The 16,116-nt window shown below is 33.8% G+C and overlaps 1 protein-coding gene across 10 annotated transcripts in view; it reads left to right on the top strand.

Moving 5' to 3' along the window:
• Positions 1 to 16,116, top strand: part of DMD (dystrophin) — a 2,259,748-nt gene that overhangs the window by 536,524 nt on the left and 1,707,108 nt on the right. For all 10 annotated transcript variants that reach the window (XM_036992000.2, XM_036992004.2, XM_036992005.2 and 7 more), the window contains exon 7: positions 2,561 to 2,679. In XM_036992000.2, coding sequence (XP_036847895.2) covers positions 2,561 to 2,679 — 119 coding nt within the window. The remainder of the gene's footprint in view (positions 1 to 2,560; positions 2,680 to 16,116) is intronic.

Below are 16,116 nucleotides of genomic sequence, written 5' to 3'. Positions count from 1 at the left end.
GACTGGTGATCCTTGGATACACATTCTTATTTATGAGTTATAGTCTAGGTTAGCCTGGGAAGGTATGTGGCTTTCCTCCACAGTTGGTTAGTTTTATAGTTCTTTATGTATGTGAAAATCATAATTATTTAAAATGTTAGTGATGACTAGTAATGATTTAAAACAATTGATTAGATCAATTTTAATGCTAGAAGAGACCTCAAGACATTCAGTAAAATTCTGTATTTTAAAAATGAAAACACTAAAACTCAAATAGATTACATGACTTAGATAACTCCTTACCTAGGTGATTAATCAGTGGACAAAGAGAGGGGAAGGGGATGAAAGGAAAAGTGTTACAGTGTGGAAGCCATTCTGTTCTTTATCATATTCATTAGCCTGGTTACTGGACTGCAGGTGAGAAAACCAGCTTACTCTCCCACGTATGTTCTTTTCACTGAGAGATGAGGAAAAGAAGATGGGGCAGAGTTTGCATAGAGAGGTTAAAACTTGCCCAAATACTCTAGCATTTAATTTTTGTTTCTTACAGTCTTTCCACTACTAGAGGCAGCTCCTACTTTACACATTTTAGGTTCTAAAATATTGTTAGCTATTTTGGGTAACTTGGACTATATTGGGGAGATTAGATTTCTTAAGTGCACAAAATTCTGATGAATTAATTGGGGTAGGAGCATGTAAAGAAAAGGAAATGAGAGTCAGTGAGAAATTACAGACTATCCTTGTAACTTCTTCCCTTGAAGAGTATGACTTCTTAAGCAGGAATACATTGATGGACCCAAATGTCCTAAAATTGTGTGTAAATTATGTTTAAAGATGTGGACAGGTATTTGGGTGGAAGTTTCATGGCACTCATCAGATTCTCAGAAGTATATGTGATTCAGAAAAGGTGAAGAACCACTTAACTAATTGTTTGCAGTGTTTTGGGGGTAAATTGTAATTCCTTCACTGCCAAGGTCTTTTGCAGACTCATCCCAGTCCTCTATCGTAAGCCCATCTCCCACCACTTGATACTAGAAATCTCCCGGTGGAGCTAGGCCTGTGAGGTCTTGCCTGACTAAGCACATTCTGCTTTTTCCTTCCCTAAGAACTTTGATTCTCTAATAGCCATACAACTTAGAATTCTATTCTCAAACAGTTTTCTTAAATCTAAACCTAAACCAACCTTTAAGACTCCCTTAAGCCTCAAAAAACATTATTGACCTTTTCACATTTTAGAAAACCTTATATCTTGTCTGTATTTTTGACATTTGTAATTTAACTTATCATGTATGTTTTTCCTCATTAGATTTAAAATTCTTATAGCGTAAGAACTGCCTTTTACATGCCTTTATGTTTTCTCTATTTTCAAGTAAAATGATATTCATATAGGATGTTCCATTCCATTCTCTGGTAGTCAATATTTATTGAGCCCTTCCTACGTGTCACTTTGAGTTTCTGAAAGTGAACAGAACTGGCAAAAAAATCCTATATTCTACATTCCAGTGGTGGAGGCAGATAGACAGGATTAATTAAAATAATATGTTAAATAGTAGTAAGTGCTAAGGAGAAAAATATAAAGTAATTAAGAGGGGTATGAAATGCATATGTGAAAGTTTGATTTGGAATGTGCAATTTTAGATGAGGTAGGTCCAGGAAGGGCTCACCAATAATGTGACTTTTGAGTAAAGACCCAAAGACACTTCTAGGTAGGGGGAACAGCAAATACAAATGCAGAAACCTGTCTAGTCTGTTTGACGAATATGAGGAGAGAGGCAAGAATTAATATCAGGGAATTAATAGGGAGTTAACTTTGTAGGTCATTGTTAAAACAGTGAATTTTACTCCCCCATTAGTAGGGATTTGAGAAGAAGGTTATGATGAAACATTTTAACAGATTACTCTGGCAGCTCTGCTGAGAATAGATTAACAAGAGGGTCAGTTAGAAAGCTAATGAAATAATCCATGCAAGATATAAATGGTAGTTTAGATTAAGGTAATGGCAGGGAGGATAGTGGGGAGTGGTCAAATTCTGGATATATTTCCAGTGAAGTGTTCTATGAGAATGAAGGAGTGATCAAAATTGACTCCATGGTTTCTTTTCTGAACAAAGGTAAATTTGAATTTGTCATTGATTACAGAGAAAGGGAGAACTACAGGAGAAGTAGGTGGTTTAGGGGGAGTGCAATGAGGATACATATCACAAGTTGGTTTGAACCCGTAATGACACTTAAGTGGAGACACTGAGTAAACCAACAAATCTAGGATCTGAGCTCAAGGAAGAGGTCTGGGTGAGGCTTATGAAATTGGAAGTTACTGGCAAAGGGCTGACATTCAAATCCATGAGATTGGATGAGATTAACATATTTTTATTGCTTTGATAAAGTAGAATAAATTATCCTTTGTTTTCTTCAGGATTTTCAGTTAAAATTGTGACTTGTTTAAATGAGAAACATTTAAGGGTAACAGAGTAACACTCAACTCTTTAAGGACTGTGAGCATGGGTTGTCAATTAAAAATCAGAATTGAAGTGTATCTCATGAAACATTCTGAACTGATTTATATTTGCATGTGTGTGTTGCAGGCCAGACCTGATTGATTGGAATAGTGTGGTTTGCCAGCAGTCAGCCACACAACGACTGGAACATGCATTTAACATCGCCAAACATCAGTTAGGCATAGAGAAACTGCTTGATCCTGAAGGTTGGTATATTTCTGGACTACTACTGTTTTTAGTATAGTTTAATGTTTACCACCTCAGACTTAATATTTCCCCAACAGAGCACAAAATAGAAACTGTGCTTTGTATATATTTTCGCTGTTACATATATGTAAAATGATCTCTCCTTGCAATTCATTAGGAATTATCTTGTATGATTTTAATTCTCAAAATACCAATATCTAAAGCTAAAGTGTAAAACTTTAGAAAAAACGCCAAGCCTTTAAGGTGTATATGCCTCATGGATGAAGCATACTGTATTTAGAGTACATTGATTCCAAGTAATTATAGAAAGTTCATGTTTTGCTTATTCTATCAAGATATTTGACAGACTAATCAGCTATAATTAATTAGCTACTCTTGCCAGTTTCATTCATATACTTTATAAAAGGCAACATGGCAACTATTTAAAATCATTGTACTCTGTTCCTGGCACTGCTTCTAGAATTTGTCACTGGGGAAAGTCCTCCATTGGATGGTTACTCATTTTCTGCTTCTTTAGTTAAACAGGCAGCACTGTGTTTCTATTTTTATTGTATTACACTTTAGTACATCTCATTTTCATCTCTGGTGCTACACAGTCATACCTTCCGGACACATGGATTAGAGAGATAATGATTGCTGACCTCTGCTTTTCTCCTAGTTTATGGGGTACTTTTTTGTTTGCCAACTTCTTTGAAATTGCACTCTTTTTCTCACTTCCTTGAGCCTTTACCATACTCTAAAATCAGAAGTTGGAGAAGCAGTGTCATTGATATTGGTATCTGTGATATAACAGAAGCTGACATTTGGGTAGGGTTATATGATTCAGTGGTCTTTGGAACATTGAATCATTTCCAAGTAAGGAGATCCTCTGGCGGTGATATTCCACCAGGTAAAAGCTTAGCAATAACTCAGGATAGCCTTTCACTGGTGAATTTATCATCAACCAGAATCCAATCCTCAGTGTTGCAGACCCAGAAACCTGATTGCCTCATTTTATGATAGCAGATCTGTAACATGGTCTGGGTGGGGATGGGGAGTAAATTTTAAACAAGCTCAAAAAAAGACATCAACAAACTGGAAACGCAGTCATTTTAAATGAGATATTCAACTATCCCAAGAACCAGAATACTCATATCTAATTGATCAGTATATTGCTCTTGGTAAGCACATATACTTGGGAGGGAAAATTTAAAAAGCACAAATGTGTTTGTGAGGTTAGAATTAGGTAGGTTTATTAGAAATGTTTCTTCTCTAGATAATGCATAGCTGAGCAGTGATTCCTGTAACCTCTTTGTTGCTTCAATAGATGACCAACATCCTTCCTGCCCCAGTTAAGCTCTAAGGGAGAAATTGTATCAATTTCACTTCCTTGTTTTGCAGGATGGGGGCAGGTCACTTCACTATTGACTCATAATACTGATTTACATGTTTTTTCATACTAAAGTGAGTGGAGATGGTAGATGTAATGCAAATATGAGCTCTTAACCCTTAGGATAAAAAGCTATAGTATATGTGTTTGAAGGATAAGCCTGTTACAGTTTTTTGTTTTTCATTAAATCCACATATGGTAGTCAGTTTCTGTTATCTGGGTAAGTGCTCTACTTACTCTTGTGTGTGCTCTATCCTTTCATAAAATAGTAAGAGTAGGTTTAAAATAGATCTTTTTCTTTTTAAGTGATGAAGTAGCTTTTGATCTCCATGTCCTCCTTTCAATCAGTGAAGTAGGGGTACCTAGGTAGGCATCCACATCATAACCAGAAAGTAGACTGATGAGCCTGTAATCAAAAAAGGACAGTTATATTAATTATGTATTTTATATCATAAAATAGCTTGATACACCCAATTCCAAATGTTCTCCTAAATGGGAAGTGTATGTTGAAATGCACATCATATAGGCTACAGGAACACCACTATAATATCTCACACATGACAATTTAAAGCCAAACAAGTATAATCTGAAATACAAGCTGATTAATAGAGATCAAAACACTGTTTATGGTTTCATTTTACCATTAAACTCTGATCTTGAAACCCTTTCTATTTATGGACTCCTTTCCAGTTCAAAGATCATTCTGTCTCCTAAAGGGGTTTATTAAAGTTTGTTTATGGCTGTCAATAGGATGAGGGGTCAACATAAAACTTCTATTTTTAGTTCTCTCTCAGTTCCTCTGAACTGTGTTGGGGAAATACCCAAATATGCCTTTAAAATTTTTTGCTCAGTATTTTTTATTGGAATATAGTTGATACACAATATTGGTTTCAGATGTACAGCATAGTGACTCGATAATTATATGCATTACTAAATGTTCACCATGCAAGTATAGTTGGCCCTGTTACCACAAGATATTACAATACTATTGGTTATATATTCTATGCTATATTTCCATTCATCTGACTAAGTTATTTTATAATTTGAATTTGTATCTCTTTATCCCCTTCACCTATTTCACTCATTCCCCCCTCCCTCCCCATAGTAACTGGTAGGCTTTTTTTTTTAAGTTTAAAATCCGTTTATTGCTTACAAACTGCACTCAAGGCCCTTCTCTCTTTCCTGCTCCAGCAGAAGAAAAACCAGCCAACTGGTAGTCTTTTAAAGAGATCATAGTCAATGATAACTGAAAGAAAAACTATTAACTAAATCATAAGGAATTTTATTTACTGATTTGTCAGTCATGAAATACAGGATAGCATCTCTTAAAAATCTAAGATTTAGGGAAAAAAACGAATCTAAGATTTAGAACGTTCTTCGATGTATCTAAGAGGAGAGATTCATGGCTTCTTTCATTCCCTGTATGGTAATTACCTTTGAGAAGTTTATATTTTTATTTAACTAGATATTGGTTCTTTAGCTTATGCATGACAATGTCAGCTATTCTGCAAAGCAATTGTCATTTCATACATAATATGCCCCTTAGGAGGTTCATGAAACATTTTGCTTTTTGGGGAAATCTTTATTATTGAAAATAAAAAAGTATGGGGAGATCTTTATTATTGGGGGTTGAAGTTATATATGGCTTAAGAAATAACCTGCCAAAAAATGTTTTTAGAATTTTAAACATATGCTTTGTTTATTGGGTTTATTTATAAATTAAAAAGTCATTGAAATATAATTTGGAGGTTTTCATATTTTGTATATATTGACTTTAAAATGCTTTGACTTTAACTGGTGTTCTGAGGCCTGGGGTTCGGTTTTAAGAGGAACTGCCTTTTAAAATGAGTGGCAATAGGTATTAACATAAGCAATTTCGTGAGCTGTTTCTGGTGTATTCAAGTGTTAACATATGCAAAAGCTAAGTTCTGGGGTGAAATTATTTAATAATTTATGCATTTTATGTTCATAGATATAAAAGTTTTTATCTGCTTCAAAATATATTCTATTGTGAATCAGACCATTCACTTTCTGTTGTGATTTCCCTATAAGGTATGCATTGTATGTGCAGTGTGGGTTTCATATACCCACACCTCATTTTCTTCCTTGAGTTTCAAGCAAATTGGTTTGTTTGCCAATCCACATAATACTTGCAGCATTAAAAGAATGCTTTGTCAGCTTTTCCTTGTGAATAACAAACTGAAGATGTTCTTTATAAAGGAATAAAAAAATGGGTGTTAAAAAGTTGTGCTGATTCTTTATGTCTTTTGCATATTACTCTAGTAAATCTTTTCCATTTGGAATATGTAATAAGATGTGAAAATGCCCTCGCTTATTTACCAGAGTAACAATAGAATTAAACATGAATGATGAGAGTCAAGTTTGATGAACACTAGGACTTGCAAGAAGTATTTGTAACCTCAAAATGACATTTACATACCAATTAGTTAGCTTTTGATCCATTTTAGCTTCATGAGGATGGTAACACAGATTCTATTTTCTGCTTGGCTAATCCCTGCATTACTCTTTATTTGTTTTTAGTCTACTTTTTCAAGAATTAGCTCTGTCTTCTGGAAAGTTTTACCTGAAATGAATGGTCTCAGATTTAACTTTGCATGCATGTAATTTATTGGTCTTGAAAAAAATTCAAGAGAAAGTATATAGCATTTGCTTACTGTATGAGAAAAAATGCTTGTTAAAGCCTCCTTTTTGGGTTTGATATCAATTGTTTGAGCAAATTTTTTTTCCACTCCATCTTTGTTCCAACTATCAAATTTTGATAAACTAGCAGCAAGAAATGTTAGTTAAGTAGTTTACACTAAGTTAAAATGGAAAGAATAAAACCGTATCAGCTAGGAAGGATGTAAACTTCAGTAAGCAGAATATTATGTGGGCGTGCACACTCATTTCATATCATTTAGACTGATTTTTTTCGAGAACCCATGTAGAAAACCTTTGTTTTCAGAAAATATAATGAGATTGGAATATATTGGTGTTCCTTATGTGTATGACATTTTAACTAGAAATCATTATTTTAAATATCTCAGACTTGTTAGAGCCAAACTCTCTGCAGTCCAAAATGTTCTTTTTCCCAAATATCAAAAAAGTATTTTAATAATACATGTGAATAAAAATGGCCATTGCCTTTTTGATGATAACCTGTACAAAATATATATTTTTTGTACTGTTTCGTATTATTGATTTATATCATTATGTCTGACAGAGAGTCTTTGGAGATATTACAAGCTGTTATCTTAAACTAAATCCTGAGTTTCTTTGAAGAACAGTTCTTAGTCTAGTTATTCTGCTATGGAAAAGGGAAAGTACCATCATCTGCTTATGCAGATATGATAATAGCAAAATAATGCCCCTATTATATCAGCAGGAGACTACTTTATCCAGGGTTTCTTTTTTAAAGAAACATTAAAATTTCATCATTAAAACCAAATTATATCATTTATTAGTGTTAAATGTAATAATAATGAAAATATTTCTTTAATTTTGAACTTCAGTGGATTGCAGTTGAAATGAGCAAATTAGAGATGCCATTGTATTAGCAAAGGAATGGGGTACATTAGTAGATTTAGTGTTGCCATCTCATTTGCTTAATGTGTGTTCAGCGCAACCTTTTAGCAAAGTAATTTGAGAAACACTGTGTTAAATAATTTAAATATATACTTTTCTTAGCATTGCTTAGAACAGAGACTAGCACTGATACATAATGAGGCATTAGGAAAACTGATGGCCCATGTAGAAGTCCAGAGAAATGTGATTAACATATTCCTGGGCTGCTTATCATTAGGGTAAGGACACTTATTAGACTATCTCTATTTTTAGGTTTTATCCTGGACTTTACTTTTTTTATATTTCTCTTTTCCATGGACAGACACATTGCCTAACTAGCCTTGACTATTCACTGACACCTTAGTGTACTTTAGTGCATTTGAGTTAAAGATGACTTTACTATAGTATCTGGAAACATCCTCAGATTTACCACTGCTATTATAAAAAAAAATCTTAAGACATGGTGAGGCAGTGCTTTGCTAAGTAATACATAGCAAAACAAATAAAAACTTTCTATATAGGTGAAAGGTTACCAATAATAATATACAAAGATTATACAACATAAAAATGAAGATAAACATGTTATATTAGTGTTATGATACAGATGATTATATACAGATAGGGTAACATTAAGATGTTACTGTTGCAATATCCTGTCTGCCTCTGGAGAACTTTTAAATTGCTTGTCACAACAGAAATTCAAAACAGATAAATGTATTAACACATACTTCCCAGTAGCCCGAAAAGCTAACAAAAGAATGTAAGACAGAGAGATTGACATTTAGTGTCCTTTTTGATATCCCGTCTTCTACTTTATCCTTAGGTCATATAACAACAAAACTGAGTATTTTGAACCAATCGCTAATAATTTGAAGCAATTTTTGTTCTGCTGATCCATTTCAGTTGTTTGGATGACTGAAATAATTGGACGTAAATGTCCCAAATTCATGCATTTATGCTAGGAGACCTGCAAAACATTAAAAATGAAATGCGTGTGTGTATGTGGGCTGAATTTACCCTTTATACAATAATTTATCATTTTCTGGTTATCTTTAATGCTTTTTTTATAGTTTTCACAATTTTGACTTGATGGAAAACAATCAGCCAATTTATATTTTTTTATTTCTCCTAGGAGTTGATTTTTAAAATAAAATGCATATTATTCATTACTATAGTTAAGTAATGTAGTTTCTTACTTGATTGCAGAATTTATTTTATGAAATATAATCTGAACATGTGATTTAAGATTTGCATTGTAGATGAAGTTCTATACCAAATTTGCTCAAAAGCATTTGAGTATAATCCTTGCCTAGATAACTGGAATCTCTTTTCATTTACTTTACCAGGATGTTTTTTGCAACTGGTTTTTTAAACTATTGTTTACATAGGGGAAACATAACACCCTAGGCCTATATAGTCACAATAAATCATAGTGAATGACTGACATCTGTAAATTGTTTAAATCTTTGAGAAATTCATCTACCATGTTCCAGTGCTGAATAACATATAATGGATATTTTGTGGATGTTACTTCTAAGTATATCATCACGAGGAGTCCTGCAGACTGCTAAAATATAAACAAATTTGTTGCTTCTTTGTCATTGATTTTAATAAAATTCAGCTATGAAGTAATCAATGATATATTAGTAAATTTGAATAAAGTACTCCATAGTTGATATCTGTTTCCCATTTATCACAGAAGGGTATAGCCTTATCAAAATCATTTTGAATATTTAAGTAATAGAAAATGATAATAAAATGACAAATTTTATGAGCTTTAAAATTTAAAATGTCTATGAGCTTTTAATTAAAATAATGTTTGAATGTAGAGCATATGTTGCTTATAGTGGACACTTTTGTTCATTTCACTGTCTTCAAAATGAAATTAACTAATAAAAAGGTTATAAGAGATATCACAGAATTATCAAATGAATATCTGGAAATCTTAAAATTGAGTACTAGGAAGAGAAATACCAAGTTCGTACATGTTTATTTTTTTATTTTTTTATTTTTTTTATTTTGGTATCATTAATCTACAATTACATGAAGAACATTATGTTTACTAGGCTCCCCCCTTCACCAAGTCCCCACCACATACCCCTTCACAGTCACTGTTCATCAGCGTAGTAAGATGCTGTAAAATCACTACTTGTCTTCTCTGTGTGGTACAGCCCTCCCCGTGTGTACATGTGTTTTTCAATTAGATAACTTGTCCATATGAGAATGCAAGAGCCATTTAACAGCTAAAATATGAAATATATGATGAAAACATATTAGTTTACAATATTATTTGGGTAGAATGATAATGAATTGGGGTCTTGGTTAATGCCATTTAATTCTTATAACAGGATAGTTTAGTTTTAACAAAAATGAGATTTAATCCTTACAAGAGAGACCAGAAGCTTTACAGTAGTTGTAATTATATTTAAAAAATAATAAGCTATACTGTTAAATTTATTGTCTTATAGTTAACAAGTGGGGTCAGTGGGTCATATGCTGTCTACTTGAGAGATGAGGAAACTGACAGCTGTTGCATGCTTAGGGATGTTAGGTATTATTAAGATTTAATAAGGCTGTTTTGAAACCCAGTGTTTTTGCTTTTTATAGTTAATTGTGCAGGTATCATTCTTGTGAGGTATTTTTTCATTATTGCTGCATAAACTTCCACCTCAATTTGAAGCACAGTTTTTCCCTAAGAATATTTCTAATTTATCACCCATGATATAAACTCAAAAATATGCAGTTTCTATTGGTAAACTATAGCTAAGATTTAAGTAGAGCAACATGTTCTAGGAATCTCACATACTTTATCTTATTTCTTTTACATAATAATTCCTGGGCAGTTAATCCTCATTTTATAGAAAGAAAAACTGAGATTTAGGGAGCTTTACTAAAATGGAAATTATACAGCCAATAACAGATGAGCTGGAATCAAATCCAGGTTATCTCTTTTCAGAGTCCTCATCACTTCCAACAGGACTACCCAGTATAATCGCAGGGAGGTTTAGGAAAACACTGGGGATGGAGCAGATATCCTGATTTCATTGGTCTGAGGTGGGACCCTGACACCTGAGAAATTTTTAAAAGCTCCTCAGGTGAGACTATCTTATAGCCAAGTAAAAGTAGCTGTAATAGAACAATTGTTTCCATGAGATAATGCCTTTTCAGAGGATAAAACCCAAAATCTGTTGCCCCAGGGTTTGTTCAAACCTCTAGCATTTTCTTCCTCAAGAGATGACTAAACCTGCTGTTCAAATCTTCAGTTACAGGAGCCTTGCTTACTGCTAACAGTTCTGCCGTTGATGAGAAACTGTTCCTCTACCAGATGAAATAGAAATAAACTGTCACCTAAGGTGGCTACCAAAACCTTCTCTTTAGGATTAAAGGACTTGCCTTATCTCCTGTCTACACAGCTCTCTCTCTCTCCTCTCTTTCTCTTCTCTCCTCTCTCTCTCTCTCTCTCTCTCTCTCTCTCTGTCTCTGTCTCTGTCACTCTCCATCCTTCTGTTTATTACTTCACAGATGTGTTTGTGATAGCATGGTGCTCTCACTCAAGCAGCGATTCCAACAACGCGTTGTCCGGGACAACCTGTGTGCAGAGGTGGTCCCTGAGTCCCTGTCCTTTTATATAGTTTTCCTTTTTTCTCTGATTTTTTCACTTTGATTCTAAGTCATATCACTGAACCCTGTCATCAGGGTTTGATGATCCCTTTTTCAGCCAGTAAATATCTCTTTGATTGGCACAGCTGATACCAGAGGAATTTTTAAATAATAACTAAGGGGTAATAAAAGTAAAAAAAAAATTAAAACAATACTAATTTTTCATGTTTGTGATCCTATAAATCCATTTGAAAGATGCAAATGATCTCTGATACTAATTCCTTAAACAGGTTGGCTTTAATCACAAGATTTATCTAGGATTAGCTTTGCTAAAGAATCCATATTTCAGCCACATATGTGACTTTTAGTGGCAGGATATAATGACCACTGGAGTCTGCAATGGCACTGTATTTGTGAGGGGATCAAACTGACAATTATACTCACAGATGCAATAGAATTTAATCTAATCCTGCATTTACTTAGCTATATAGAAGGATACAAAGCAGGAAATGCTTAGCATGAAATCTTTGTCTTTGGATGGTCCAAGAGCACCAAAATATACACGTTTCCCCCACATCCAAATGAGAAGCACATGCCAGTTGAGAAGAAGAGCTGAGGTCAGTGTGGGCCACTTGACAAAAAGAAGCTGCAGCCTCAATTTCTTACTAATATTTAATACCATTCTCATCACAGGGGATAAAGGCCTGCATGTTACTTCACAGCAGCCCCTCCCCCACTAGTCAAAGAGTAGTTCTACCTGGCAAACAGAAGAGACACAGTGTTCCGCAGTTGTCTTAACTCCATAGTTCTAAGAAAATAAGATTCTTTGGTCATTTTCCCAGACAAGCTTAGATTAGCTGAGGTGTGGATTTAACCTTTTATTCGTAAAGCCAAATCACCTTGGGTTGAAATCCTGTTTCTCCCTTTAATTAGTTACATGGCACTGGGAAACTTTCTGAGCTGCAGTTTTGTCCATACACAAAGTAGAATCAATAATACCTACCTCATACAGTTACGGTAAGGATTAAGTTAAATAATAAATACATATAATGTATTTTGCCTGTAATATGCATTAGAAACAGCTGAAACATATGTCTAGTGACTGGAATATTGCAGAAAATAAATGTTACTTTCCTTTCTATTCCTAGAAATTGTCTTAATTAGGGATTGCTGATCTTCCTAATTATTTTGCCTGCCCCTACGATGAATGCTGATTCTCCCCAAATTTAATAATTACTCATTTTAAATCTTACTGTTATCCCTTGTAGCCTTCCCACTCATTCCAGTTTCCTGATCTGAGGGTTATTGCTGGTTCACAGATGGATTTATGGATGGTACTCCTTCACATTTTTGAGCTCCAGAGTATAATTTAATACCTCACAGTAGACTTGAATTACATCTTTAATTCCTTAGTGGTGACATCACACAAACATACACACAGTCACAGTTACACGGAAGATTTCTAACAGGTTTTCTGAAGGCTGGTTCATATTTATAATACCATATTCCTGTAATTGTCATAGTATTTATAAGACCCCAATTAACAAACCTGTGAAACTATAAGGAGTTTTCTCTCTGCATCCATAACTTTATTTAACAATGTGTGGGTAGTCGAACTGGTTCCAAAACATCTCAGAGAAATTCTTGTTTTTTTGAAACCAGGAGTAGCATTTGTACAGAAATGTTGATGTGATCTGATATAATATTTACTGAACATTTTTAAGTGTTGGGCACAGTAATTAACACTTTATAGGTATAATTTCATTTTATTCACAGAACTACTCTGGAAGGTAGACACTGTTATAACCATTTACAAGTGAAGACTTTAAGTTGCCCACGTAAGTCAGCTAGTGAGTTGGAGTTGAGACTCCCTGCTTCTGGCCACTATAGAAAATAATTGCAGTGCAGAATATTTCTCTCCTCTTGCCTGAATTTTTTCCTTTGTATTGATAAAAAAGTTACTCACTTTATTACAGGGCTAACTGATTATATTTTAAAAGGGAGGGACATCAGTCAGTTGATACCAGATGTGCCAGAAATAAATGCAAATGTCACACTAACTGGAGCCAGAGAGATTGGATTCTGACTTTCTAACTATGATGTTTCTCTCAGAGAATAAATAATTCATTAAAATGGAACAAATCTCACAAGTTTGGGATACTATCTAAGCCACACTAAAGTTACCAAAGGGAAATACTATCCAGTTATTAGTAGACTCCCTTCTATTCTCTCGGTTAGCTCTAGAAACAGGAAGAGATGGCAAAGGCTTCACTTAAGGGATGCCAAACATTTCACTGTCTCAAATAGTTCAACCGGCTTGTGATGGGAGCATCTGTTATCTAGACTGGAATCTGTAAAATATGGATTAGCAAAAAAAAGAGGGAGACAGGGTTATTATCCTAAGAAGGACTAAGTAATGTGCATTTTATCTAGGCATGAATATCTTAAGTATCTCTGTAATCTCTGTAGGGCACATTTCTGTGCATGGATTTTTTTATTTGAGCCAGTTGAGTCTGTATAGAGTCAGTTGGGCATGTGAACACCTTGGAAAAGTTTTAAAAACTGTTTGACTAATGTTCTATCAGTACAGACACTGTAGGTGAAAGCATTTAAAGTAGAATGAATGCACACACGTGTCTCAGGGAAAGGAGTGGATCTTTTGAGATCTCTTGAGATCTATTCTGATTTATTTAAAATTAATACTATTCAGTGGGCAAAAGTACATGGTGAAGCCCTTGATAAATGCACTTCATGTCCCCCAAAACCTAACAGTAGACTGTGATTTTGTTGTTGTTAATCAAAGAGAGTCTGAGCATAGGTAACAGGAAGCCGGGAAAGAGTAGTCTAGAACAGTAAGAATCACTGAGCACCTGGGTATTTGGGAAAACTTGGTGCAGAAACCAGGTTAAAAAAGACTGAAAATACGGACAAATCCCTACCCATTTTAAAATACAGTAAGTAAATATAAAAATGAACATGATACAAGCTCCTGGATAAAAATTAAATAGCTGTGTGTAATTTACTCTGTACTATTATATTTCTAATGTTTTTTTCACCAAAACATAGAAGTAATGCATGGGAAAAATGAGAAAAAATAAAGTATAAAATATAGAGTAAGGAACTATGAGATAAGAAATTAACCTTTAAATTTTCATAATGCCAGTAAATTTGCTTGTTTATTAGTTGTAAGATTTCAAAAATATATAAATTTTCTATTAAGTGATAGTATCTTTGTATTCACAGCAAGTGGGAATGTATTTTAAGCAAAACAAATATTACAAAAGGAAAAATGGTAACTTCCCCATTCTTCTTCACTTTAATTTTAATATATAAACTGGTGAGAAAAGTAGTAGTGGAAGCTTGAAAGAATGTTCTCATTTGTTTAATCTTTCTTCAGATTGATCAGGAGGCATGAATATCTGTAATAATTCTGTGAATTATAATCTTACAGAAAGAATGGAAATTTTTTAATATAATTTATTATCAGAACTTAAACATTGGTTACTTATATAAGTCAATTCCATCATTATTATAGGACGATATTATTTTAGTGAATGTCTTTTACTGCATTGAATGTATATGGATTAGTATAAAAATAACAAATGATATTATAGAGTTCTAATGTTGGGCAGATGGTAGATAGACTTGGATTGTTTGCCCAGTGGATGGATTTAACCACACCACTAAAAAATTAAAAATTTTGGATCCTGTGTATCTAATTCTGACATGATAATTTGTTACACTATAGGCCTTTTTAAATTTATGTGCCTCAGAGTCATTATTTTATCAAGTAGAAATGCGTTTTAATTTTAATTCATCAAACACCTATTGATTGACAGTCTTATGTGAGAATGTTCCAGACTTCAAGTCCATCAAAAAGAAAAAGAATCTTCCAAGTAATTGACAATTCTGTATGAGCCAACAAGCTAATACACAGATAACTATTATACATGACAGAATGTGACCTAATTCCCACAAATGAATTCACATGTAGTAGAATAGTTTTAAAAAGTATGAAACATGTTTGGGAGTGGCATTCCCTTCTAATAAATGACCAAATGTTTATGTCAAGTGAAAATGTTATAATCTTGTAGATGGGGTGTTAAATAAAACAAAACCCACTGGATCTATACGATTGTCCTTACTTGGATTCTCTGATTGTATTCACTGAACTTTGGTGCCTAAATCTATAACTAGTAAAGGTGATTTTGGAGCAGGAACCAAACCTGCTTTTTCATTTCCTTATTTTTTTCAAAGTCCATTGATTTCTTAATAACATCCTTCACCATTTTGAATGAGGTTTAGTAGTCACTGTTTTCTCTTTAGCATAAGTGATTTTAGTAAGAAGTTTTAGATTTTTTCTCTTACGTTTAAAGCTGTTCATTTGTACTGACACATTAACTAGGGCAAAAGTCGTTGTAAATCTACACATGTGCACACACACAGACACACATAGGTTGGAGCAGTGCATTTTGAGAAGTTGAACCAGTGTAATCAATCACCTCTAACATGAGAAAAAGCTTTTTAAACTATTTTACGCCAACATTTACAAGAGAAATTGGCCTGTAATACACCCTGGTTCTTAACCATTTTGAGAGCTATAGAAAAGCTGCTTCTCTATAAAGGTAACATATATTGCCAGTAAAATATATAAGGGAGGACATCTACTTATAAAACTCAGAAAACGATTTAGTAGGAACAGTTTTATTAGCCTTCTGCTCTTTAATGACTGAGACCATCCTGGGGCTGTTTACAAATGATTTAATTTGTCCTCTAAACACATGGATGAGTTCAGGGTATTTCCTTTTTTCCCATGAATCAACCAGGCCTGTACCAACATTAGAGGCATGGATCAAGAATCTTTGTAATAATTAATCAGTCTTTTAAATTACTTGCATGGTAA

Source organism: Manis javanica, chromosome X (genome assembly GCF_040802235.1).
Source record: "Manis javanica isolate MJ-LG chromosome X, MJ_LKY, whole genome shotgun sequence".
Classification (NCBI taxonomy): domain Eukaryota; kingdom Metazoa; phylum Chordata; class Mammalia; order Pholidota; family Manidae; genus Manis; species Manis javanica.
Note: the sequence above shows the minus strand (reverse complement) of the source record. Positions and strands in the feature narration are given on the sequence as shown.